General features: G+C 37.4%; 3 protein-coding genes across 7 annotated transcripts in view; 1 reads left to right on the plus strand and 2 right to left on the minus strand.

The window, feature by feature from the left end:
• ccdc146 (coiled-coil domain containing 146) overlaps positions 1–26525 on the plus strand; it is a 49936-nt gene that overhangs the window by 1538 nt on the left and 21873 nt on the right. For 2 of the 4 annotated variants that reach the window (XM_056749307.1, XM_056749306.1), the window contains exon 1: positions 25368–25501. The exons of 1 other annotated variant lie outside the window; for it this stretch is intronic. In XM_056749307.1, coding sequence (XP_056605285.1) covers positions 25484–25501 — 18 coding nt within the window. In that variant the 5' untranslated portion in view covers positions 25368–25483. Of the gene's footprint in view, positions 1–25367; positions 25502–26004; positions 26132–26525 lie in introns of those variants that run through there. One more of the 4 variants, XM_056749308.1, reaches the window with a different exon arrangement.
• On the minus strand, positions 390–9777 carry lrrc17 (leucine rich repeat containing 17). The gene is made up of 4 exons (XM_056749313.1): positions 9642–9777; positions 5866–6718; positions 2772–2927; positions 390–1007 (listed from the first exon to the last, which is right to left on the minus strand). Exons 2-4 carry the CDS (start codon positions 6614–6616, stop codon positions 595–597), a joined length of 1320 nt encoding a protein of 439 aa, XP_056605291.1. The 5' UTR covers positions 6617–6718; positions 9642–9777; the 3' UTR covers positions 390–594.
• On the minus strand, positions 25054–25994 carry sinup (siaz-interacting nuclear protein). 2 transcript variants are annotated; one of them, XM_056749316.1, is made up of 4 exons: positions 25967–25994; positions 25571–25687; positions 25240–25448; positions 25054–25162 (listed from the first exon to the last, which is right to left on the minus strand). In XM_056749316.1, exons 1-4 carry the CDS (start codon positions 25992–25994, stop codon positions 25073–25075), a joined length of 444 nt encoding a protein of 147 aa, XP_056605294.1. In that variant the 3' UTR covers positions 25054–25072. The 2 variants fall into 2 exon arrangements, with proteins under 2 accessions (XP_056605294.1, XP_056605293.1); XM_056749315.1 differs by lacking the exon at positions 25967–25994 and having other exon boundaries at positions 25571–25746.

Below are 26525 nucleotides of genomic sequence, written 5' to 3' on the forward strand. Positions count from 1 at the left end.
GCATTGTGCAAAAGTCAACATTGGATTCTTGATGTTGCATTTGACGTAAAGTATAGCTGATTTTATGGTTTTCATGTTTATGTTGACTACTGTCAGGGCAGAGCAACATTATGAGAATAATCTTGCTTAGCATGTTGGTTAAAGTTAAACAGTTGACATTTTTCAAGTAACTAGCTATTAACGCAACACATCTTGCATATCAGCAAGCAATGGGCTTTGAAGGTTAGCCCTGCCTTGAATACTAAGGTTTGTTATCACCACGATTAAATACATGTTAAAAAGGTCACGAACTGGCGAATACATTTTTCTTTTCAAATATAAGAAGTCGTTGACAATGAGAATGCTAAGTGTAGGAAGTTTACCATACAGTCAATGAATTATTGCGCCAATCTGTGAAAAAAGTTGATATCTTTTTTATTTATAACAATTCAATTTTCAAAATTACTCATAAAAACATTCTACAATACGTAATCATCAGCTGCTTGAATTCTGAGTTGACTAAAATCTATAAACGTGACTTAATTCAATCAATATTTTGCAACAAAAACGCTTCGTAAAATAAACAACAGTATTCCCGACATCACAGTTTGCGCCTCAAGTCAGACGAATGATCTCATATTTTTTCGGCCCTCTATAAGGTATAGGCCCCAGTTCTTCTTCCTCTGTCTCAGCACCGAACTCTTGAGCTGTGATGCCCGCCGGGTCCGCCGTCTGGCCAAACTGTAAATCTTTAGGACACTCTCCGTTATAGGTCTTCACGTAATCCTCCACCGACCAACCTTGAAACTCCTTTGGTTTACTGCACACTAGACCTGTGTGGTAGACCCCACGATGGTGCTTCAGCCAATAGATCAAGTAGTGAATGTTGTAGTCACAGATCCAAGGGTTGCCTCCCAAAGATAGTCTCTTCAGGAAGTAAAGGTCCTCCAGAACACCGTATTGGAAATTTTGCAGGCTGTTGTTGGAGAGGTCCAGCTCGTTCAAGTTCAAAAGGCCTGCGAAGGCAGCTGGACAGAAAAAGAAAGAAACGGTTAATAGATGGACCTTCTATTCAATATTTTTATTAATTCAATTAACAAATTTAGTTATATTATTGACGTGATAAATTTGCTGATTTTTTTACATAGTTAATATTATTACGCTTTAAGTTTCGTTTAAAAAAAAAAGTGTACTAAATGTTAGAAAACATTTTAAATAGCTTTGGAAATTCACTTAAATGACACTTGTAACAAATTTACACCCAGTGGTCTACACAAATAAGCTTTTTTTCTCAAATTCCATAAAAATTCTGGTGTTTGCCTTTCTTTGAATGGAAATGTATTAATTAGTAAGTAGAAATAAACTGGAACAAGTTTAAGGCACTACAATTATAATAATAAACCAAAACCTTACTATGATAAAAAAGTATACATTTTATATAGCAACATAAGAAATAAATAATAAAATGTCAAAAAACTTAATTAACATAAAAACAAAACATCTAAGAATAAAAGCTTAGTTAAAATATTATTAAAGCTAAATAAAACAAAACTATTATAACTGTGAGAATAGCATTAAATGTTTAGTTGACTGCATGTATCAACTTTTAAAGACTATTTTCATTACATCAAAAGAATAGACTAAAATACAGCTAAAATAGTGGATGTGTCCAAAAGCATTGCATCATGGGGACACCCCTTAGGTGCAATAAAATGAGAATAAAATTCCATTCCTGTGATCTCTGAAGTGTGACTGATGAACTAACCAGAGGCCATCGTCCTCTTCCTTTGCTTATATGTGACTGAATATGTGTTATCATCTTTTGGATGACACACCCTGCTGGTCTGTTCATTAAAGCACGACCGACTCCGATTAAGGGCAATTTTGAGGCAATTTAGTTGCCTCAAAATAATTAACGGCTTCAATGTTCTCATAATTACAGTGACATCAGCAAATGTTCATCTGTGTTTGTTTTATTGTGGCGAGAAAACGACTGAGGTGAATTCTGCTTATTACTAAAGACAGATTTGAGGAACGTTCAGAGTTGTATTTCCATAAAAACGCTGCCAAAGGGAAATACTTCAAAACCAGTTGTTGACATGTTCATAATTCTTCCTAATAGTAAATTAGCCCTAGAACCAAATTCAGTTCTGATTATGAAATGAAAGAAATTAAACTTGAATCCAACCTCCTCGAAGCCAAAGCAGTTTTAAAGTGTCTGCTCAGCAAGAAAATGCTTTCGAATTTTACAAGCAATACTGGTGTGTTCAAAGAACCCCCTGCTTTGTTTCATAAATATGATAATGAAAGCTCTGAGGGTTTTTTATTTTCCCCAGACTTTTGGGGTTTTGATGGTTGAGCTGAGCTGCACAGTTTTGGCACACTTTGAATTAACTCTGTCCTTTACTTTTATTTATAAAATCCTATAAATCTTTCATATCCTTTCATTCACCCATTGCTTTGAGGGATGAGATATATCATACTCTCCTCCATGAAGCCAAACATGATTCAGAGGTCTGAAGTGATTCTTTCAATCCCAGTGAATGATTTATTCATGCAATGCGGATTGAACACTGCACATATCCTGATTCTAACTGTCAAGGGACTGGCAGATATCAGGATTCATACCTTTCAATTTTCTGTGTTTCCATGCTCTACACACAAGATGCTACAAAACTGAACTGAGCTTCCAAACTCAATCTAAAGACGTTTCTAAAACATCATCTTTTTCTGTCGTTCTTCAACAAATGGATATATCGGTGTCTTGGTGTTGTTGTGTACCGCCAACTCACCTGTGTGAATTCCTTCTAGACTGTTTCCACTCAGGTTCAGGAGTTTAAGGTCTTTAACAGTCACAAACTTCTGGGGTCTCAGCTGCTTGATGTTGTTTTTGGACAGATCCAGTCTCACGATATCCAGCGGTATATCCGCTGGTACGGTTTTAAGATCTGCGGAGAAAGGCGTTTGCATCAATGCATTTAGCAGACATTTTTATCCAAAGCAACAGATATGCATTTTGTGAGATTGTGTCTTCCTTGAGAAAATCATAATTTCATTATTTGCTCAATATTATATTAAACTGACAAAGCATACAGTATGTAAAAAACAAGTTACTAAGCCTGCAATGAACTACAGTAAATTGAAAATTCATATTTGTCCAAGCTGTTTTTGGTTCTTTTTGAAATAGATTCCTTTGTGAATATTGGGTACTACAGAATTGCCCATGTGTTTGCAAGACATTTTGAAGAACTTTCTGTGATTCCAAATGATTTACAACCCAGCAGCCATACATGGCATCATATGTCAAAGCCATTGTTGAACATTCCCTACAGTCGGCCAGTTCAGCGTTGGTGGTCCGTAAAGCTCTCAAACACTTAACGGCACTTACATTTGCAAAAACAAGAGAGTATCTATGTGTGATGCTTAAACTCTATGCAAAGCATGTGCGACAATAATAGCAGCACAAGGGACTATTTTGGAAGATTGTGGCCTTGAGTGCTTATGCCCTTGTCTCAACCAAAATGGCTCCATCAAACCACACCGCCCTATTTATTTATATCACAGCAGAGAGGACTATTAAATCCTTGCACATGGCGCATGTTTGGTTGTAACCTTGGAGAATCTGTGAGACATCGATGTGTCTTTGATAATCGGAAATGCTGTGGAACTCAGCTTAACATTTGCAAAAACTTGCTTGCTTTTGCACTGTCAATTACAAACACAAAATGTGTCCGTAGTTAGTGCTAAAATGATTTACAACACAGTACTGTATCTCTGCCGTCAGGATGCTTTTAAATCGTAACCAAACTATCGGACATGCTGTTATTCTCATGACTAGTGCAGGGAAAAGCCTTTCGTAAAGTGGGATTACTGCTGACAAAAGATTGGCAGCTATCCCTTAGGTCCCGGGAAGGATGACACACCCAATCAGCGATTGAGTCGGGTTGATGTTTTCGGGAAGGAGAGATTCAGAATCCTTTACTCAGCTTCAGAATGCTGACTCAATCTATTGGAGAAAACCCCCAAATCCCACTGATTTCAAAACATATCTGACTTTATTTGTTTCACATGGACTGTATCATATCTTTTTTTCTTGACTCATCTAACCCTAGCAACCGTGGCTTGGCAAGGTCTCATCTTATTATGGATTTTTCTATTTTGTCATGTCAATGGCAAAACAAACTCTGCTTTCCAAAAAAATCATCCACAATGCAAATCTAAATGCTGGTTTGTGTTATTCCAGAGTGCATTTTGAAAAAAAAATAAGATGCTGATTTGTTCGATCTGATTGCCAAGGATCATAGGTTTCATCTGGAAAACGTTCAACATGTTATTTATTCATTTTTCATGAGATTCCTCAGTTTTCTATGTGAGGTTGCATTATATCCGAAGACAAAAAGCTTCCTTCATACTTAGGCTAAAAGCTCATCTTCCTGCATGAATTTTTAATATATTTTTTATCCTCCTTTTGCTCAAAGTTCTTCCCCAAGACAGTATGAGACATACAATAAAGACCAACACTGTCCTTTGTTTCCCATGGAGATCATGTTTAACTGATGCAGTGATGTTCAGGAATGTTTAGGAGGCTTTTTAGGGGACAAAATCATAAGGAATGGCTTTGGCTATGCAGAGATGACTTTTGAAATACAATACGGACATTCAGACAAGTCATGGTGTCTTGATAACAGTTTGAATATGGCATTTATGTGTCTCCAGAGAAGGGGATTCCAGATGTGTGAACTGGAAAGATCCCTAAGACCCTTTCCACTAGTTGTCTTATGTTTCGTGTTTCAGATGTTTGTTTCCAACACATGCTGACTAAGTAGTATTAGGGATGTTTTCAGAACGTCAATAATATATCCAAGTGGTCATGTCTATAAACGTCAAGAAAAGTGTTTTGTAGTTTTTCCCAGTATTGACTATACATTGATATTGTTAACCAAAAAAGCTAAATCTACTAATTCTATCGGAATAATGCTAAATTTAAGTGGAACATTTTACTTACTTTGTGTTTATTGGGATATCAAATATATTTTGTCTTGACTGGCATTGCTTGAGAAACCACTATAGAGCACACGATGCTACTTTTTATTCAACGTTGTAAATCCGTTTAACAGAAACCGCACATTTTTCAAGCTAACTGACAGATTTATTAGTTTTATTGCCATTTGACTCATACAGACTCCCTCAGAAGATTTTTCATATTCATACTTTAAACAACCATAGATGTGATAGAAAAACAATGCACTAATGAGCTACTAATCACAAATTTACTGTAGACAATACCATACAAATAAGCACTGTGCCTTGTGCACTAAATTTTGGCACATAACTTGTCAACCTTGCCCATCTATTTGTTGAGGAGAGATGCACTATTACCTTTTAAGCAAACTATCAAAGGTAAATTTTAATTTTGCATTTGGCAGACGCTTTTATCCAAAGCAACTCACATTGCGTTATCGTATACATTTATTCATAGATATTTGCAATCCCCTTGGATCGAACCCACAACCTTGTGTTGTTAACGCACTGCTCTTACCACTGAGCCACAGGAAACCTGGATGTGTAAATACCATACCATGAGTAAGAAAAGGCCACCTAACAGGTGGATGAAAAAATGTAAAAAAAAACATAGAAAAGTCCTTTAAACCACGCACAACATCCTAAAATCATTGCATTAAGTTTTGCATGTACAAGCACAAGTATATTTACCCTATAAAATGTAGTTTAAATATGGCTTGTAAGTATTTGGATACTCAATTTGCCTTCCAGTGAACAGTATAAAGTTTGTTGTCAGTCTAATTCTCATTAAATTATTGCTCCTATATGAATCTTGGACAAGAACAGTTCCTCTAATCTCTTTCTACAAGACTAAAACATTCTCACCTCTGTTTCTGCAGTCCATGTGAGGAACAGGATGCATGTAGGTATGACACAGAGTGGTCGCGTCAGATTCTTTTATCGGGGCTGGTAGCTTCTCATGCTCTGGTTGTGGGATTTCTACATTTGCATGCTGTGGGGTGCACAGCTGATCAGCATCCAGCTTCTTAAGTTTTCTACCCCAGAATGCAGTGGGCTCTGCACATTTGGCGTAATTGCCAAAATTACGGTTACTCGGGACCTGTATGTACCGCACCAGGCTATCCAGCTGGCAGTCACACCTCCAGGGGTTGTCATGGATACGCAGGTACTTAAGTTGCGGCATTGGAATCAGCACATCCTCGCTTAACATCTGTAGACGGTTGTGCTGCAGCAACAAAGTTGTAAGTTTGCTGAGGCCGCTGAACACGTTCTCCTCTATGCGTGAAATTTCATTTTGCTGCAAATCGAGGCTCCTCAGGTTCCGAAATTTACTGAAGGTGTTGTCTCGCAACACCTGGATCCTGTTCCGCGCCAGCAGCAGGTGGTCGATATCCTCCGGCCATCCCAACGGAACTGCTTTCAGCTGGCGCTCTTGACAGTCTAAGTGTTTTTCCTCATTGGTCGAATATTCCTTGCAATCCGCCGCAAAGCGCTTGACGGCACGAGCCCGGTTTCGGCCCCGCATCCAGCGCCTGCGTCGTCCCTCGTCCTTTCGCGCATCGGCAGCCCAGAATACCAGGAACAAAAGTAGCAGCAGACCGCGGAGCAGCCGCATGGCAAACAGCAGCAACTGGATGAATCAGTATAGAGTGGACTCACAGGGTAACCTCGAATAGCTGGGAGATTTGGGAAGAGTGAAGGGGTCCAGCTGCCAACCCTGAGAAAAGACAAACCAACCATAAATAACCAGAGCTGCACTTCAAACATTAAGAGAGACGACATAAGGCAAAGAAGAACCTTTTGTCTGCTTTTTGACTTAGAACCTGATAACATTTCCTTTAAAAATTAAGCATGCTCAATCGTCTTCACATTTATTTGCAGATGTATGTAGTGGCCTTCTCATGTTAACGCTTGAGTCGAAAAAGTACAGTTGAATGAGTAGGAAAAGCTTTGTAACAAAAACATGGTCCATTATGTTTAAGATTTTGATTTTAATAAATATTGTAACTGGGTTACAAGGCCTGTCTGGGAAACCGCCCCATTCTTTGTATACTGGTAAATGTGGATTATCATTCAATGGTCTTTCAACAAGTTTTTATTACTCTTGGATTTTCCCTTTCATGCATGAATTATGACAACCTTGTCTATAAACATATCATTCCAACTTTCGTTTTTATTTTCCACTTGAATAGACATCCGATTAGGTAACATTGTATAGGATGATGCACTAGTAGTAGTAGTCCCTTGTAGTGATGATATGCAACTTTAGCGTCAAACTCATCCATAATCAAGAAATGGCTTTTCAATAGTTGTCCACTCTATTGCATAAAATAGTTTATTCTGTGTTCAGGATCAGCCAACATCTTCTAGCTATTATTTAAAATGATCTTAGATATTTGGATGACTGCTTTCATTTTGTTTTAAAAAACAAAATGAATTATTATAGCTAAGTAATTTTCCTTGTGAGACAAATTTATTTTACTGCTAAATAGCAAGAACAAAAAAATCTCAGATTGATCATGAGTCAGTACTTTTCATAGCCCAGATCAAATCGCTGTGTGCTGTTTAGACATCTAGCAAGTTGCCTTGTGTATCCAACTTGTACTTGCCTGTAAAATCAGTTGTATGTATGTTTTTGTTTCATTGTCTGTGTGTGTGTTTGTATCTGTAGAACTGCATATGAGCCAATTGTATGTTGACTTCTCTAAATGTATATTGATTCATCTTGAGAATGTAATACATTGCCCAACCCCTAAGTTGCGGACAGGGAAAATAAGATGGGAGGGGTACCTGTAATAACACAACCGCTTGAATCACGATCCCACACTGGTGCTTCTAAATACACATAATCTTAAACAGAGATGCTCTACCGTTCTCTTCGACAAGTCTGAGCATGCTGTGTGCAGCGAGTCATGTAAGCATCTTCCCACTGTTCTGTGTGTGTAACAAACTCTCTGCTGAAGCCCTCAATATTAGCAGTTTAACATTGAAGAACGAGTAATCGGATATGGTTTTGGGGGCTCACTGGGACATCCACTACCTTATGAAACATCTTAAAGGTCTTGGCATGGCTTTTAACTTTCACACTGTAGAGCTTGTTGAACTGTTTAATCCTTTTCCTATAATAAAACAGCATACCATTGACATCATGTGTCATTATATCACTTTTCATTTTTTGCACTTGTCTATTAATATCCAGAGACAAGGTCAAAACAGTGACTTGTACTATGAATCAGTACATCATAACAACATTTGCTCACCCAATGCTTTTAGTTTGGACCAGACTTGTGTTTAGCTTACCAGTAACAGTCAGATGGAAAGATGGGAAATCCTGCTTAAAAAACATTGTTATTTTTACAGTTCTCCCACTCTATACCGTTTAACTGCTTTAATGCTTGTTTTACTTTCTTTTCTTGTCGTAAATTTGTTACACTGTTCTGTAACAAATTGCATTGGAATGGCAAATAGGAATAGTTATATTGCATTGGCTCACTGAATTGGATGACTTGCCCTGTTGGAATGCGTTCTTGATCCTTTCCATTCAGCCATACATTCCCAAGGTGCATGATCCGTTCATTATTCATGCCACTACCAAGTTATTGTTAAATTGTTTGATTAATGAAAACAGTTTATAGGTTTGTTAAATTTCCCATAACTTATTTGAAGGTCTTTCTAGATCAGGTAAACTTTGCTAATAGAGCAGACATTAACAGGATGCACTCCGGGATTCAGGTGAATGAATCAGCACAACACAGCCATTATGTGAAACCGGGGTTGCCATTGGCTTTGGTTTAGTACAGTAATACCAACAAGCAATGAAAACATCAATGGTATATGGAGCAGAACTGGACAATGTGGAAAGCAGAGTGTGCATTTTCCATGCCACCCAAACTCCAGGTGAAGCAGTCTCTCCGAAAGAATGCCCATGATTATTTCATGGCCAATGTTAACAACAGGAACTCCCTGCATACCCCCACCATCCCCACCACAAATCCATTAGGAAAACCCAGAGAGAGGGAGAAAGAGAGAGAGATGACCAGCAGTGCTTAATTAAAACCATTTGAACTTCCTGGGGGAGGAAAAGCCTCAAACACAGGCGTTTTTTCTTCCACATTTTTTCGAGGTCAGGGAAAAAGTGTTTTCATGAATTAATTGGAATAAAGTTTGATTTACAGTATCCCACTCCTTAGAAAAGCTCCAAAGTTGCACTCATTTTTTTTCTCATTAATAATAGATAAACCCGCTAAAGAATAAACATAAAACAACACACATGAGTTAAAGAATGCACTCCTAGACTCAGCACATTAACTGTTTCATCAACCAATAGTAACCTCTGGACTGACAAAAATCAATCTTTCCAGCTTAAATGATACAGTATATAGTACAAACATGCATTGTGAACACGCATCACTAACGCCAGTTTTAAGGTGTACCAACATCTTGCACAACTGCAAGACAAAGTTAAAAAAACAGATGCAATGAATGAACCACATCCCAGCCAGAATTAAGATCGCAGGAAGCGTGTCAGACAAAGTGCATCTGCAAGAGCGCAACATGCTTTACGCTTGGTTTCGCTGTCATAGACGGATAGATTTTCCCATACCTATATACAAATGGAAATAATATCATTCCTTAGGTACCTGTGCACAGGGAGTCGCATCCAAAAAGCTCATCCAAACTGGATATGTTGTGTAAGCCTGTTATCTTTTTGTCCTGTCATTAACTTTGAGCTGCGCTGGATGTCTGAATGGAGCGTGCTGTTCAGCGGGCTGACTGTATGTGTATGTGAATGAGCATATGTGTGTGTGTGTGTGTGTGTGTGCGTGTGTGTGAGGCTCAGTGCAACCCCCAAGCTTGTGCCAGGTTTTAAATTACATGCTGTGTCTCTGTGCAGGCGAGCAAACCCACTTTTCCCTGTTACAACTGTGCTGCCTCCAGGCTTCCAGCACTGCAGTGAGTCTCTTATTTAGCTTGATATCAAAGAGGCTGTTTGGATGAGGCAACCTCATTCAAAGGATTCGGAAAGTGTTTCTAGACTTTTTAAAGGGATAGTTCATCCCAAAAGGACAATTCTGGGATAATTTACCATCATGTTGTTTCAAACTTAGTTTGATTTTCTCTACTGTGTCTTTGTTTTCTGTTAAAATATATCCTGTATAGCCTTGTGGTGAGTGCTCCAACATATGCAGCTTTTGCGCTCCAGGCGACGCGAGTTTGAGTCCCGGCTTCTTGTCCTGTCCTGATCCCACCCCTTTTCTCACCCACTTTGCTTCCTGTCCTCACTCTCCTACTGCATTAATAAAGGCAAGGGGGCAAAAACAAATCTTAAAAAAATATCCTGGTGATGTTTAAATATAAAATAAAGCTTAACTATACTAAAAAAAGCAACCATTTATGAAATATTTATTGGTAGTCGTTCTACTTAACGTTGTTAGTTAATACCCTATTGTGTTTTTTTTTGCTCGTTTGCCTTTGCATTCACTTGCATTAATTGAAAATATTGAGATTAACGGATTAAAATGGATCTTTTGAGTTACATAGAAGACTGCATTGAAACAATGGATATTGAAACACGAATGACGTATGGATTGTTTAAAACACTGGGTGAATGATTAGCTTATATCTGTGCTAGTGTCCTCGAGGCTGTTCTTTACATGTTTGTTAAAAGCACTCCATAAATGAACAGAACTTCCCCCATACCAGACCCCTCTGAAAAAACAAAACCTGCCCTGCAGTCAGAACTTTGATGTCTCTGTATCCAAAAGGCATTTGCATGGGTTATTTTACTGGACCAAATAATGACGTTCTCACCAAAGAATAGTGCTAGAGACCTATAACATCTGTAACGTTTCATATAGCTTATTTTTGGTATATTCAGAATCGTTAGTTAACAGTCAGATATTATGTATTTAAAGTTTTTTGCCTGTTGCTATTTACACAGACTGTGCCTCTTTAAATATTCTTCCTTTTACACATTTAACTGAAATATCTGCCAGACTGGACAACGTTTTCAGGGTAAAAATAACTAAAGCTGAAAATCAAAGCTCTTTGTTTTTTATTTACTTTTATTAAAGGAAATTATTAGATTTCCATCGGATGTTTATCATTTGGCTGAAAGAAATTTTTATAAATACAAAGATTTTATCTTATCAGGTTATATTTTTCCTGTAAGCTAGTATCAGGTTTCTCTGGACTTCTTGAAAAACACCCTTTTTGGCATTTTACCATGGTTGGATTGGACGTGCATTGTGTTTCTCCTATTGGCGTGGATACAGTGCTTGGATATGATTCATCTATATAGTTTGTATTAATAGTCATTGGAGGTCAATAAAATATACAGACTTCTTGTAAACCACACGGTAGACAGCACAAGTCCGTATTTATAGTAATGGATCATTTATTGTATTGTTATAATTATTAATCTGTAAAAATACACTGTGGGTTTATACTGTGGCTGGATCCCAGCTGGAATGAAAACAGATTCTTGGTCTCGACAAGTTCAGTTGCACAAGACATGATGTAATCCAGCATGCACTCCCAGGAATAGGAATATTTTGGCGTGGAGATAAGTTTGACCATTACCTTCAAACCCTGTGGTTGATCAGACCTGGACATTGCTAATAAAGAGCAATTAAAGTGGATGTTAGACTTAGCCAAACTTCTAACTAAGACCATATTTACCCAAAAAATGTCATGGAAGTACTTGAGCTGTTCATTTCACAAAAAAATATATTGATTTGATCTTTTTTCTTTTGATTCCTCATGATGTAACATTTTTTGCAGTAAAAGTTTTTTAGGTGTTTCATTTTTTGTAGTATGAACAGCATGAAATCTGATGTTAAAACTAAAAGATCCGTCCTATTCCACGTTTGATAAAACATATTTTTTTCATGCATTTAGTGTAAACAATCAGAGCAGATTTGACGTTTGGTGTCGTAGCCAAGTGTAAAATATTTTCTATAGCTGGGTCCAAATATAACTCGGACCTAGCCAACTTTGTGACATTCACTATGTAGTGAATAGTGAGTACATACTTTATTGAAAACTGCTTCTGACATGTTTGATTTCTAAGATGCCTTGATAAACAGGAGCATATGCAAAATTTCCATTTTTCTAGTTTCTTTCCACGCCGACAGCTCTCAGTTGTTGTAAAGGTTTCTTTGGTAGCATGCTGACATTTACGTCATTACTATTGAAATCAATACAAACAAATCCTGTTTCATTACCGGAAAAAAGACAGTGTAAACACTAAGCATCACTCACTACATGTTGGGTTTGAAAAAACAAATGTATTTGTTTTAAATTTAAATATGGTCTTGTGTCTGGTCTTGAGGAGGTGGTGAACGATTTCTTTGCCCCCTTTGTCATAGTGTTTGACATCTGTTATGGCGTCTTTAATATCTTGAATGAAAGAAACTTTAACGTAACATGTGTAGTCTGCTTTAAATTAGCATTGAATTCGTAAAATTGTAGAAAAAAGCGTGACCGTTTGTTTTAAGTGGATATTTAAACACAGAAACAGTCAGGGTTACTTATCTCTGTCTAACTTCTCTTTTCTCGTGGTTAAAGATTACTTTGTTTGATTTCAGGTCATAAATTGTCTCAGTTTTGTCAATAATAAATTTCAGTTGATGTATTATAGCACTTTTATATCTCCTATTGTACCCTTTCTTAATTTATGGTTTGAACATATGAAGTAATCTCTAAATTTTCTTCATCTGTTTTCCCAGGCAAAACTGTATGAAATCTTTCAAGGGACTCACACTAGGACCTTTTATCTTCTTGCTCAGACAAAGCAGTTATATGTGAACTGAACGCAATGTAAACTGAAGTACTGATCACCCATTGATTGAAGGGAAACAGCTGCTGCATAGTGGGCATGACCTAGACAGAGAGGACTGTGGGATAATTTTTATTTCAGTGTGTCTCTTGTTCACGTTACACTCCATCATGAACCAAAACACCGAATCCAAAAGTGATGTCAGTGGTCTGAGTGTGTGTGTATTTAGAAGAGAAAGAGTGATGAAGTTTTTTGATGTTTTGATACTATGCAGAGTGCCAGTTTGCTTGCAGCTATAGCAATCCAATAAGATCATCTACGCCTGTTTCCATAACTCAGCAAAACTGCTGCCAACTTGTTTTCATCTTACATTATTCAACCTTACCATGGAAAAATCATTTCCATCGAGGTTCTTAAGACTGTCTCTGCGATGCCAGATGATGTATGTACAGTATATGAGAGCAGGAAGATATGATGTATTGGATCAATGCTCAATTTAAGCTTTCCAGTGATTTATATTTAACAATATAATATTACTGTGTTTGTGCCGCTGTTAGAGATCATATCTTAGAGATCATATCTCAACTTATAAAATGGCACTTTTTTTATTGGCAGCTGTGTGTGTATCATAAAGCTCAAATTGTCAAAAAAAATCTGCATGTGTGTGTCAGTCAAGAATGTAGTCCATTACCTACTTCCATACTATAAAGTAGGCGAAAATAAGTATGAATAGTATGTCCGAGTAGTATGTGCGAATAGTATGTATGAGTAGTATGTCCTCTCGAGAGACCTGAAAATGGCTGACCACCAACGTTTACCATCCAACCTGACAGAACTGGAGAGGATCTGCAAGGAGTAATGGCAGAGGATCCCCAAATCCAGTTGTGAAAAACTTGTTGCATCTTTCGCAAAAAGACTCATGGCTGTATTAAATCAAAAGGGTGCTTCTACTAAATACTTTACAAAGGGTCTGAATACTTCGGACCATGTGACATTTCAGTTTTTCTTTTTTAATAAATCTGCAAAAATGTCAACAATTCTGTGTTTTTCTATCAATATGTGGTGCTGTGTGTACATTAATGAGGGAAAAAAATTAACTTAAATGATTTTAGCAAATGGCTGCAATATAACAAAGAGTGACAAATTTAAGGGGGTCTGAATACTTTCTGTACCCACTGTATATTCATACTACTCCCACTTATATAGAATGTACTGTTTTAACAGCCGATAGGTGTACTTGTTAAAATTCAGTATGTACTGTCACAGTATGCAATTTGGGATGCAGCTCATGTGTTTTTCTTTCCTAAAGTAAAGGTCATATATTATGTGAAGATCTGGCCTTGCTGTTCAGCCTTGGTGAAATTTAAAACTAAGATTGAAAACTTTTTTCTTAAAGAGTACATCAATGGGGATTTTATGGTCCTACTTTAGGGTGTATGGAGTGTCCAACTTACTTCTAAGACTGACTCTCACATGATTAGTTCGGCAATTCGTCTAATCCCCTCCTTTCCGCTGGCCTAGTCTGATGTGAATGGTCAGATGGTATAATTACACTATACCCAATTGACATAACCAGACATTTCTCAAAATATTTTATTACAATTTTTGTGTAAACTGTCCCTTTAATTAAAGTGCACTTTATACTTATCAGGTCAAACATACATTCCATTTTGTCATTTTGGTGGTCTGAAGAAAGATTCTACTTGTCTATGTGGGTCCTGGAATGGTTTGGTTTGTATCTTTGCGTATTTAATCATCCAGAAAAATTACATGCATTTAACCTCAGGGAAAAGCAACAATATGTAGTCTTCTTCAGAACACGTGCCTACATGACTGTATGGATAAGTGTTTCATGGCTAAGACTTCTGCCAAACTTGTTTCAGCAAGTCAGTTTCTACAGGATTGAAAATATCCATGGACAACATAGTCAACAAAGAGGTGCAGCGCAACTTCCTGATATTTGCTCTCTTTTAATTGATTATCCTACTTCTAAAGTTGGTTGACTAAATACAGGTACATTTGGAGACTGATAATGTTTGCAAACCGTATCCAGATCAATCATTTTTTTGCCATTCCCGTAACGCATATCTTGAAGATGACCTCATTCCTAGCCTCCAACGTTCAGTTTGTGGCTTTAGGAAGCCAAGGATGTGTGTCATGCCAACATGTGCTAATTGTTGGACAAATCTGTTCCTAATTACAGCCTTTTAACACAAGACCCAGGAGACCACAACCAGACAGCTGTAGCACCCAGCATGGAACCTTTATTTGTCATAGATTCCAACCAGAGCTGTGTTGACCTTCTTCAAAGCTGAACCAGGTTTAGCTTCTTTCAGAACCTAAATGAATTCAAGAGAAACCACATCATGGGTCTCAGATTAGTGAAAAACTCCTCAAAAAAACTATTTTGAGTGCCAATAGTTTTTAGAGTGTCATGTTGTGTTCTGGTGATATCACCAGGCTTCTTCACCATCAAGACTACTTTGTTCAGAAAGACAATGCCGGTCCATTGGCTTCGCACTTTTTGGTCAACAATATAATGGTGCTGGTCTAGCAGCCTGTTGAATCTAAAAAATTCATCCTATAGTGTTCTGTAAGGAATTGGGCAGCCTCCAGCACCAGAAAGATTTCTGCACATTCAAGTATGGGGAAAAACTCATCTTCCCTTCATGTTGCCAGTATTAGTACTTTTAATAGGGAGGGCAGCCAAGGGTGGACATCGAAGCTTGTGAATGTATATACAAGGATGTGTGGGATGGGAGGATTTTAACAACCCAACACACTCCCTTTCCTTCTTGTGTTTAATCCAGACAGTTTCACTTATGAAACATGTCAGTCTATTCTGAAAAAACATTGGTAAAAGAAAAGAAAAGAAACTGGACTCAATTCTGGTACTCTTAAGGAACCATTGTTTGATTTATTTTCAGAGGATGATTTATGTAACCGAGATTCTACAGTACACACACTTTGTTTTCACAGATGTGTGGTCACCTCCAGCTGTAAATGTCCGGTTGACAGAGGTTTCAAGTTTTTTAAAGGACTGCCACTTTATGGATTTTCCTATTTCTGCTGCATCAATACATGCTAAAGCTTTACAGTAAAAAATGAATCCTGCTGGGGCACCAGAAATATACAGTAAAATAATTATTATGTGAAAAATCTGTTAAATAAAGCAGTAAAAAGTTACATTGTAAAGTTGCAGTTTTTTGGGACATTATACATGAGAAGACTGTGAAAAGATTAACAGTCAAATTCTGTAAAATTATGAGATTTTAACAGTTCTTGTTTAAGTGCTGTATTTTGTTGCCTATTAAGTGGATTAAAACATCACTCCTTTAGTTATGTAAACCTGGTCACCTTGAATATTTGGCCAGCATTCACTTAGCTTATAAAAAAAAGAGTTATTTTAAGTTCGCTATCCTTTCTTTTAAACTAAAATTAAGAAATTATACTTTGTTTACTTTTTATCTATTTCTCAGAAATGTACTTGGTGTAGAATAAGAATAGCTTAGAGTAAACAAAACATACTTGGAACTGAACCTTATCTTCTTTGTAAACAGTTATAATGGGAAAATACTTCAAATACTTACAACTGTACTTGCATTATCAAACCTGAGTATGCCTCAAAATATACTTTCATAAACTTAAAATTGTGCTGAGTATTGAACTAGTAAACTTTAAGGAAACCTTTGCATTAACTTGTAGTAAACTGCAGTAGAAACTAAATGTTTTGTAAACTAGTAGTTTACTCAAAGTTAAAACTAATGTTCGCATGGAACTAAGGGGGCCAGTTTAGTTTCAATTACGATAAGTGCTGGATACTACTGGTACATTGATATTAGTATTCTCACTACTGTACATAAAGTACACTTAAAAATACAGTATACTTTGACTTAAGTATACTTAAAATAAACATGTATACTTAATATTTTCTGCAAGGGTTGCCAGTGATCAGCTTCACAGATCAATTCTGCGCACAACCTGTTTATCTAGAATTATCCTTTCATTCTGACAGACTGATAGTACTTTACCTCCCCAAATCCCTCTGGTTGAGTCAGAAGTTGACTTGTTGTTCTGCTCAAACAAACAGAGCAATGTTTTGATAGCACCACGTTGCCACAGTGTTTACACTTTTTGGAAAGAACAGATTGTGTAGTTTCTCAGCATGTTAACCTGCAACCAGAGTTGACAAAATTGCACGCTTCCCCTTTAAATATACTCCATCAATCTGATTTATCTCAATACCTGTGTTTTTGTAGGAATTTAAATTGTTCTGCTGGGTAATAGCCGGTAGACCCCAATCTGACCTCAAATGGTAGGGCCTGTCTGTTTCCCTCCACTAGCCTGGTGTGGGGGGCACAGATGAGAAAAGAGAAATGAGGGCACACTTTGCTAAGAGCTTAAGAGCCCTGGCACGCTCTTATAGGTTCACAAAGAAGTCATTGCTAGAAGAGGGGATCTGAAGGGCTGTTTAAGAATGTTGGCAAGCAATGTTTCTGCAGACATCTGTTACTTACAGTCAAACCAGGGAATTCTGGGTTTTGTTTTGGGGCCTCGTGGACCTAGAGTATGGACTCCAAGAATTGATCACATGCTTGCAAATACAAAGATTGGTTAGTTACCTGCTTTACTGTGAGTAAATAACCTTCATTTTTGGTGTTCTCTTTTGGTTGAAATAAGACATGGCTTTTGTTTGTTGATAGAGGGACGGAATATAGTGATTTTGTTTACATTTCCCCTCTATCCTTTTCTTCCTGATATGATGCATACTTGCGGCGTGATGCGTGTATGCAGGGGAAGAGGCAGGGGGTTGCTCAGACACATCTGTAGAGCAGCTTTGGTGCAGCATGTCTCTGTATATGTTGTAGCCTGTACAATGTTATAGCTCAGATGTGGCACCAGTGTTGTGGTTTTCCGTCTACATTAAAATATAATTGCGTGACTCACCCATTGCACATATAGTAAAGCACAACTCTGAACTCTGCAGACCTGAACAGATTGTAACGGCAGGCCAGAGAGTTAGGGTCCAACGGTACCCGGAATTAAACCGCTGGCCGGAGGAGAAGAATGAACACGAGTCCATTAGATAGGCATTTCCAAAACCTTTAATAGCGGTGTCCACCCGCGCTCTTTGAATACACATACAAAAGGAGCGGGTACAGAAAAGGGAAACCAAAAACACTCTGGTACCGTCACAAACAAAGAAAATAATGTACACACGTGGTCAGCGGTAGAGCTAAACACAACCATCACTCTCCGTCACCTCTCTGCAACCACGCGTACTCGCACACGAGCCCGTGCATGCGCATCACAGCATCATCTTAAAGGCACATGCACACTAAAACATTAGGTGGCCGTTACAAGATACACTTTTGGACCGCCATACTAGGGCCAGTAACAAGCAGGAGATGTTTATAATCTAGAAAGCAATATGCTATCGAAGGGAAAGTTCCCCTCAAAATAAACATTTTTTTAGTCACACTCATGTGGTTCCAAACTTGTGCAACACAAAAGGAGATCTTTTTAGAAATGTCTCAGTGGTTTAAGCCATACAATGGAAGTCAATGGGGTCCATTGTTGTTTTGTAACTAACATTCTTAAAAATATCATCTTTTGTGTTCTGCAGAAGAAAGAAGTCAAGGAAGGCCTCAAAAATCAATTGTGTTTCATCTTGAGTAACTCTCTCTCCCTGGGCCATCGTCCCATCCTTTTATTTAAAACCTAAGTACCTTCAGATTTTCAATGTTTAGCTAGACCCATCTGTAAATCTCCCACAAAGCCTTCTGGAAAACCCAGAACAAGAATGTCTGAAAGATAAGAGAGAAAAAGAGTTGTGCTGAGTGAGCATATGATTAGAGACCCTGTCACCGTGTTCCTGGAGCGATGCTAGTATTCCACTGGCTGAGCAAAACTGAAACATGTGATATTTTGTGCAGAGTAGCTGATGGAATGAAGTTCAAAGGTTTGGCAAGGTTCAGGGTAGAGTTTGTAGGCTAGTCGGTTTATTAAGCTGAAGGGGACGGAAAAAAACATTTGGACGCTTTTCAGGTTGTAAAACGTTGAAGGTAAATATAAAAATAGTTTTAAAAAAAAACTGCATTTGTTTGCAGTTAAGTATAACTATAGCAAAGTACAATTCTATAGACGCAACTGGGAGATTATTCAAATTTGCCTTTTCATTTCGAAACAATTAAAAAAAAAACAGAGAGAGATGAATTACAGTGGATAGAATATGTCAAATTTGTCAAAGACACCCCCTCAATGGCAGTATTGGAAAGCAGCAGTGCTAACTACTTTAATATAACATTAAATGTGGGATTGTATATTTGCATTACATCTTTAAAAAATAAAACATATAAAGAAAAGATATTAAAAAGTGAAGTGTTGTGAAAATAGATTTTTACAATCCGTTAAAGATCATTTCAGGGGCCACCGCACATGGCATTAGATAAGTCCTCCATAAAGAAACAAAGTATGTTTCTTTATTTTAAATAATTCTTTACAGTTGTGAATAAATCAAAGATGTGAAAAAGTGATCAGAGCAGACTATTTTGGGGAAAATGGATTTTGTGCTCGTGGTCTCCCTGCCTGCCATAATTCTTCAAGTTTTCAACCACAGTTCTCTCCATAGCAAATCTATAAAACTAGTTTTACAGTTACTTCTCCTCAATCTTTTGAAAGCTCTGTGGTTTTCCATTTAAATTTGACATATTGGCACTGTTTTGTAGACTGAATTTAACCATGAGCAGTTGTAACTTGGCTGTGAACATCTATTAAAAAGCAACCCTTGCCATTTGACGAAAAAAAGCTAATAAACTTTTACTAACTTAATGCACCACATCATTTTTTTTTATATTTTACTGAGGGAAAGTATAAATCTAGAAAATCAATGTGTACAGTTCATTTTACATATGCACTCTGATCAGATTTGGCTTTGTTCCATAATGGCCTTATTGACCAGTGTGTAGAGGACCAAATTCGGTGACATTGAACCTTTCGTTATGTTATCAAGGAACTTGTGTTCTACACTGTGTTGAACTTCGGAAAATGGCCCATGGCATCTTATGTGACTTCTATTCATATAATGGGTTCATCTACATAGTAAACACAGCTTTCCAGTCCAAGTTTATCTCAACAGATCAGTTTGCTAAGATGATTGACAATTTACATTTACGATTAACATTGTTAAACATACGGAAATGGTTAATAGAATATGTATATGACTGACTCTTTAGGTAGAGTCAGTGACCCACCGTGTTTACTAGTGCAACGAGAAGCCTTTGTGAGTCAGCCCAACCTTTTTTCTTGCATTCATTTTTGCATGAAGAAATGATTGCATTAGAGGCTGTGAGGGATATTTTCCATTTGCATAATAATAAAAGCTGCTTAAGAGTAAAATGTCTGGACAACCTCTGTGGACAGTAATACCGCTAGACAAAGGTCAGAGGTTAGGTGGCGAAGAAAGAAACTTCTTTTTTAAATTGCTAAGATAAATGATTCTGTAGCTCAGTTGGTGGAGCATTGCATAAGCAGCACAAAGGTTTTGGGTTTGATTCCCATAACCTGCACATCGTGTTGTATAAAACAATCTGCCAATGCTTTAAAGTACATTTAAGAAGATCCTGTCTTGATTTGAGTAATATTAAATTTTGTTTTTCTATATAAATTAAGGTGCGTCCCAAATCGCACACTCATGCACATTTCTACACCCACACCATTTTATAGTATAAATGAAGTGCACTTTAGATACCCTGATGATGCACTTTTTTACTGAAAATATAAAGTGTGGAACTGAGGACACATGACAGACTCAACAGTCACAGTTTCGCTTACACTCCTGCAGAGTAATAACGCTTCATTTCGATGGCGACTAAAGTTATGCTAGGCAAAACAGATATAAAATGGCATGGAATATACAATGTACAAATTGATTTTTATTGACACGCATTGTGCCGTGGGATTCACGTCATTTGCGCTCGTCTGGAAACCGATATAATTCTGGTTAGTATTAAACCATTTAGTATTCCATTTGGGACGATATTACTCTTCTTAAGAACACTACATGGTTGAGTGCATAGTGCAAAGTTTAAGTGCATAGTGTATAGTTTCTCGTTGGGATACAATTTTAGTCACCACTAAAATTCTCATTGCCACCAATGTAGAAAATATTCAGTTCATTATCGGTTGCATTTGTGTGCTTTTTTCGACATTGGCTACAACACAGCAATGAAAACAGCGCTTATTATGTACGTCTAAAACTACAGCGCTTGCAAAACCAGTCAAAACAAAAGCCAAAACAGAACTGACCATTGGTCCGTGTCCTTGCTTGAGCTCCAAACAATTTTGTTATCTTAGTGAAACCAGTGATAAACGGCTTTGTCGTCCTTAAATCAATCTCCTCCTGTTGTGACTTCCTCTTTTGACTCCCTCTTCTCTTGTCTGGGTGCCAGTTACTACAAGACCTCTTCTCAACTGAACCTCATATCCCTCTCTCTCCCCCTCCTCTTGTCTCATCTCTGGCTTCTTTTCCATCCGATTCTTCTAATGTTGCAACCTAGCATAAAAAACTCCCTTATTATAATATTATTCTCAGATGTTCGCTTACAAAACTCTCATTTCTTGAGCATGCAAATTTCTCAAGTATTTTCTTGGTCTTACATTCATTTCTTACATGTGATCTGACATTTCTTAGACAAGCAAAACATTTCTTATTGCTTCATCTGTGAGCTTTCATTGTTCCCAGGATTAAATAGCAAAAAGCAAGTCTTTACAGCCAATGCGGTGGTCTGTGCTTCTGTTTCATGGATGCATTGCATTTACCATAGATAACAGTTTTCCTTTTCCGCTCTTAAAATGACAAATGGGTGTCGGAATACTGATTTTGCGCCTGCTATCCACTCCGTAAAGATTGAAAAGATTTTTTAAGGCAGTAAAGCTGTGAAATCTGAGGCAAGCAGACAAAAATCGATTTGGAATTTTGCTCACTTTAACCATGTGGCATTGAGCATATCGAAGTCAGACACCAAAACCCGTAGAAAGAGAGAGAGAGAGACTGAGTGTGGGAATAATGTGAAACACGTCAGCAAGAATTGGCCTGTTTCTCATGTTTCCTAGTGTTCAGTGTCTGCAGGTGGCTGGACAGTAGAGGAGGAAATTTAATGTTAGCCAAGATCTGTTCTAATGAGCGCTGGCTACAGATGAATGAGAGGAAATGAAATCTTAACGTATTAATGTGACATATATGCATATTTGTCTTGCATTTGCGAGATCTTTTTCTTAATTGATCTGACAGACACAGATGTCTATCACAGACATCTCCCAAAGCTTTCATCTATTTGTCAGGGCTGATTCAAGCACGGTCCAGCCTCTTCAACAGACTTACAATCCATTATCTCTAAACATCTAAACTGTAGCCTATATGGTTTTCTTACACATCACAGCTGTTGTAATCATAACATCTAGAGGTCTCTTGAAATGCTTCATGCAAATACTAACAAGTTCATTTGGGACAGAACTGGTGAACCTATAGGACCAAATAATGTTGTTTTTCTTTCCTTGAATGACATCATTTTCATCATGGGTTAAGAGGGGGAGACTTGACTGAACCCGTTTCCCACAGCTCTTACTCCACAGATGTCTGACCTGTGGGTCGAAGTTGGAGACTGCGAGTGGGAAGAAAGCCTTATACAACATCAGCAAAAATGCTTTCACCTGGGATAAATCACTGACTGTCTTCCACTGTCGGATCTGTCCAGGGCGACCCAATGTGCCTGGACGAGCATCCTGGAAAAGCTATCATGTAGACTGGGGAAGACTGCGTGAGACAGCGTGACATTAATAACCTACTTTTATTAGGAAAAGCTTTTATTTCTTTGCTTAATTGGCCTTTAAAAGCAGCATCGTGAGGTTTTATCCTTATTTGGGTTGAAGATGAAGGCCTGTGTTGATTAACTCGGCCTCGTTCCTTCACTGGCCACGCTTTAAACTCATCATATTCCCAAACACAGAGTCTTTTATCCCTAACATGTTGCAATAAACCTACAACAAAGGACTATGCTATAGTACATGCTGGAACGCATTGCTGCATTCTTTTACAAGGCTTTTGAGCCTGTCATTGATATTTTCTGTCATTGTCTGTACATGTTTACCCAGTGTCAACTTTCAAGGTTTTAGAATGTTCTTCCAGGCTCCACATCTCCAAAGTTATAATTTTGGTTTGAGGATAATGACAGAGTATTCTTCACGTTACGCAAAACAGTCAGAATTATTTTCCATTTACTTCTTCGCCAGGGAAACGTGAACGCTGTATTGCTGTATGTGCTTCGAGACATTTGCTTGCGGTATTCAAATCTTGCGATCACATAGTTGAATTGATTCAACTTGAGAAATAACTGAATGACAACCATTTCAGAAGATCCTACGATAACAGAAACACGTTTCTGAATGTTCATATATAGAAAGCGCAAACTAGCAATTTTTTTATGTAAGTGCCTACATAGTGTGTGTGTGAAGTAAAATGAACAAAATAAAAAAAACGTATCTGTCACCATGTCTGGGATTTTACTTTGTGTTGACTCCCTGAGAAATACGTTTGTCTCTATGGCTTGAGTATGGATTTTACAGATGTCTGTTTGATGCAGTAACCACATATTGCGCTTCCAGGAATATACAACAGGATGTGACCGCTTTAAATAATTGGCTTGGATAGATAGAACTGCTTCATTCTGAAGGACCTTGCTTCTTTGCATATCTGTCAATTTTAGGCTGTTGCCTTTTTTCTTTATCCCCAAAAATTGTTCCGGTCATGGTCACTGGCAGACATATACTGGTAATGGCTTCCATATTTCTTAACAGAAGCAATGTCCAGTAACATCTAAACTGCGTCCACCCACTCTGTTCCACTGTCATCAAACCCATTTTCAATTTCTCAAATGTGCCTGTTTTTGCTTCTAATCCCTTACCAAACCCTTCTCTTATTTGATCTTATTTTGTCTGGCCTCCTGCATAGAGGCCTCCATCACAGAGAGATGTTTTATGACATCACTCATTATGGTTCACCATATTACAATGCAATTTATATCTGTTATGCTCGGTTACTTTAACAAGAGCATAAAGACATTCTTCTTACCAAGAAATATGTAGAGTGTATCTTGACAGCCCTATCTGTCTATGACATGATTAACCCCTCGGCTTGAGCTTTTACATAACATTGATGTCGAGGGCTTTTGAAAAAGTGGTCGGTGTCCTAGCTGAAGCAAACCCTCGTTTCACTGTCGTTTCAAAAATGGAGATATAGCGTCCTCTCCTGGAACAGACAAACGTTTGGAAATAGCTAGACAGGCATAGTAATAGATAGGCTGTTAATTTTATGAATATCGTTACGGTTGGTCCAGCCCTGGTAAATAATTTCCTCAAATAAAACAACTCTAAACAACATACTTGAGGGATTAAGTTATTTTGCACAAAGCTGTGAATCTTAATTCATCACTAATCGTTGAAAATATATCAAATTATCTAAAACAAGGGACATCATTTTTGGTTAAAAGGAAAACGTATGCACAAAATGGCTAAACTTAAAGGGAAAGTTCACCCAAAAATAAAAATTCTTTCATCATTTACTCATCTTCGAGTTGTTTAAACTCCGTACCAATGTCTTTGTTCTGATGAACACAGAAAGATCTTTGGAAGAAGGCTCATTACCAAACAGTTCTTCAACCCCACTGACTACTATAGTAGGAAAATTTACTCTATAATTTAGTTTGTTTTGTTGAGTACAACATATATTTTGAAGAATGTTGGGAAGTTAACCATTCTAGGGCACTTTTGACTACCATTGTCATTTTTCCTATGAAGCAGTCAATGGGGTCCCAGAACTGTTTGGTTAAAAGCATTCATCCAAATATCTTAAATTTATTCAGGTTTGAAACATCTGAAGGATGACTAATTCATCACAGATTTTAATATTTGTGTGAACTTTTGCTTTAATTTAAACGATGATCCAACGAATGTATATATTTTTGTACCAGTTGCAACTATCAAATTACAAGTTTTTTTTTTACAAACCTAGTAAGGAAAATATATTTCATGAAGCACTGTTTACAGACTCCGCCAAAAATGATTAAAGGCTCCTTAGCTGCTCCAGGGATTTTCTAAGAACAATCCATTCATCTTGTTGATTAACAAATGCAAAACACAATGACGGTACAAATAAAAGTAAAAACATAAAAAGTTAAAATAAGTTTATTTTACACAAACACTTAAAAATGACAAAACACAAACATCTTTTGCATGTTATTTTGATTGTTCAGAGCTTGGGAAGTGTGTTGGAGGCTGAACAAGAGGTTTGTATCTTCTCACAGGATGAGCTTTAAATGTGGTGCACTAAAAGATAAATCATTTAATTACACTTCATGTGCAAAATGATAACGTCCTAAAAGATTAATAACTCAAATAGTCACCCATTGATCTTGCATCTGACGCATCTCTTGGAGTCTCATTTCACGGTGAACTCTCCGAGCAGCATCAAATTCATCGAAAGAAAAAGGCTTAAACCTTGTAGAACGCCTCCGCCTTTCATGCACATGTCCATTTTCTCCTCTGTACCTTCCAAAGGTGGTTTCTTCAAATCTGATGCCATGAGCAGGCGATGCTTCCAGAGTTCTATCATCTACAAAGCGTGGTACAGACATACAAAGCATTTGGATGAGAACTTCTCATACGGTAAAATAAATGTGAACCATGTAATTGTGTCAGCATTACAGAAATACAAGTTTAAAAACACCTCCTTACCAGGTTCCCGACTGTCATTTTTCTGCATAGGGGAGATGACCGCCACAGCATATTGTCTTTTAGGCGAGTAGTATAATGGCTTTCTTCGTTTAAAAACACTTGTGGTGGTTTTCTGACCTGCAAACCATAGGTGACGTTCAATATACATAGGCCTATATAAAAAGCTTAATAATAACTAATGTGTTTAAAACTGTTGCACAAATTTTCATATAGGCCTGCTGTATAAGGCGTTTCCAAGTCGTTTTAGTTTAGACAGATTTTGGCCATTTAATATACATTTATAGTAGTAGTTTTGGATTTTGTGGGCAGTTACAACGCGGAAGATTAAATGTTTACTAACAAACAATTATATAAATCATTTTCAATAAAGTAACTGTTTATAAGAAAAATCATTACGATATGAACTGTGCGCGCGCGCGCACATGCTCCTCCTGCCGGAGACGTTTCTATGGCGATAGCTCCACGCGCGCGACACAACAATGAAACGCACAGATTTAACGGCTTTCACCGGAATAATGATTTAACAGCATAACAGGAACCAATTTAAGGAACAAAAACACGGTAAAATGTATTCTATATAAAATGAGTATTTTAGTAAATGATAGTTGTAAAGACGTTTGGTATTATTATATAATTCTGAAGAAATATCTGTGAGGTAACCTTAACCAAAGAGCCTGAAAATTATGTTAGATTCAGTCGTCCTTTTTTCCGACATCATGCTATGAAATGTATTTACCTGGATGTATAAATTATTACAACTACAATGTTTAACCACCTGAATTAGTTTGGGCAACTTCTGTTTCCGTAGCGTTATGAGCCATAACAAGCGTTGTCTGTTAATAAAGACCAAAGGTGCATTCAGAACATATTTTCTTATATATAAGTTACACGAGTTTAATTAGGATGACGAGGTTAATTGTGTACAGCTGTAGAAAATCCACTCCAAATCTGCTGT

The sequence above is a fragment of the Triplophysa dalaica genome, chromosome 5 (genome assembly GCF_015846415.1).
Source record: "Triplophysa dalaica isolate WHDGS20190420 chromosome 5, ASM1584641v1, whole genome shotgun sequence".
NCBI classification, from domain to species: domain Eukaryota; kingdom Metazoa; phylum Chordata; class Actinopteri; order Cypriniformes; family Nemacheilidae; genus Triplophysa; species Triplophysa dalaica.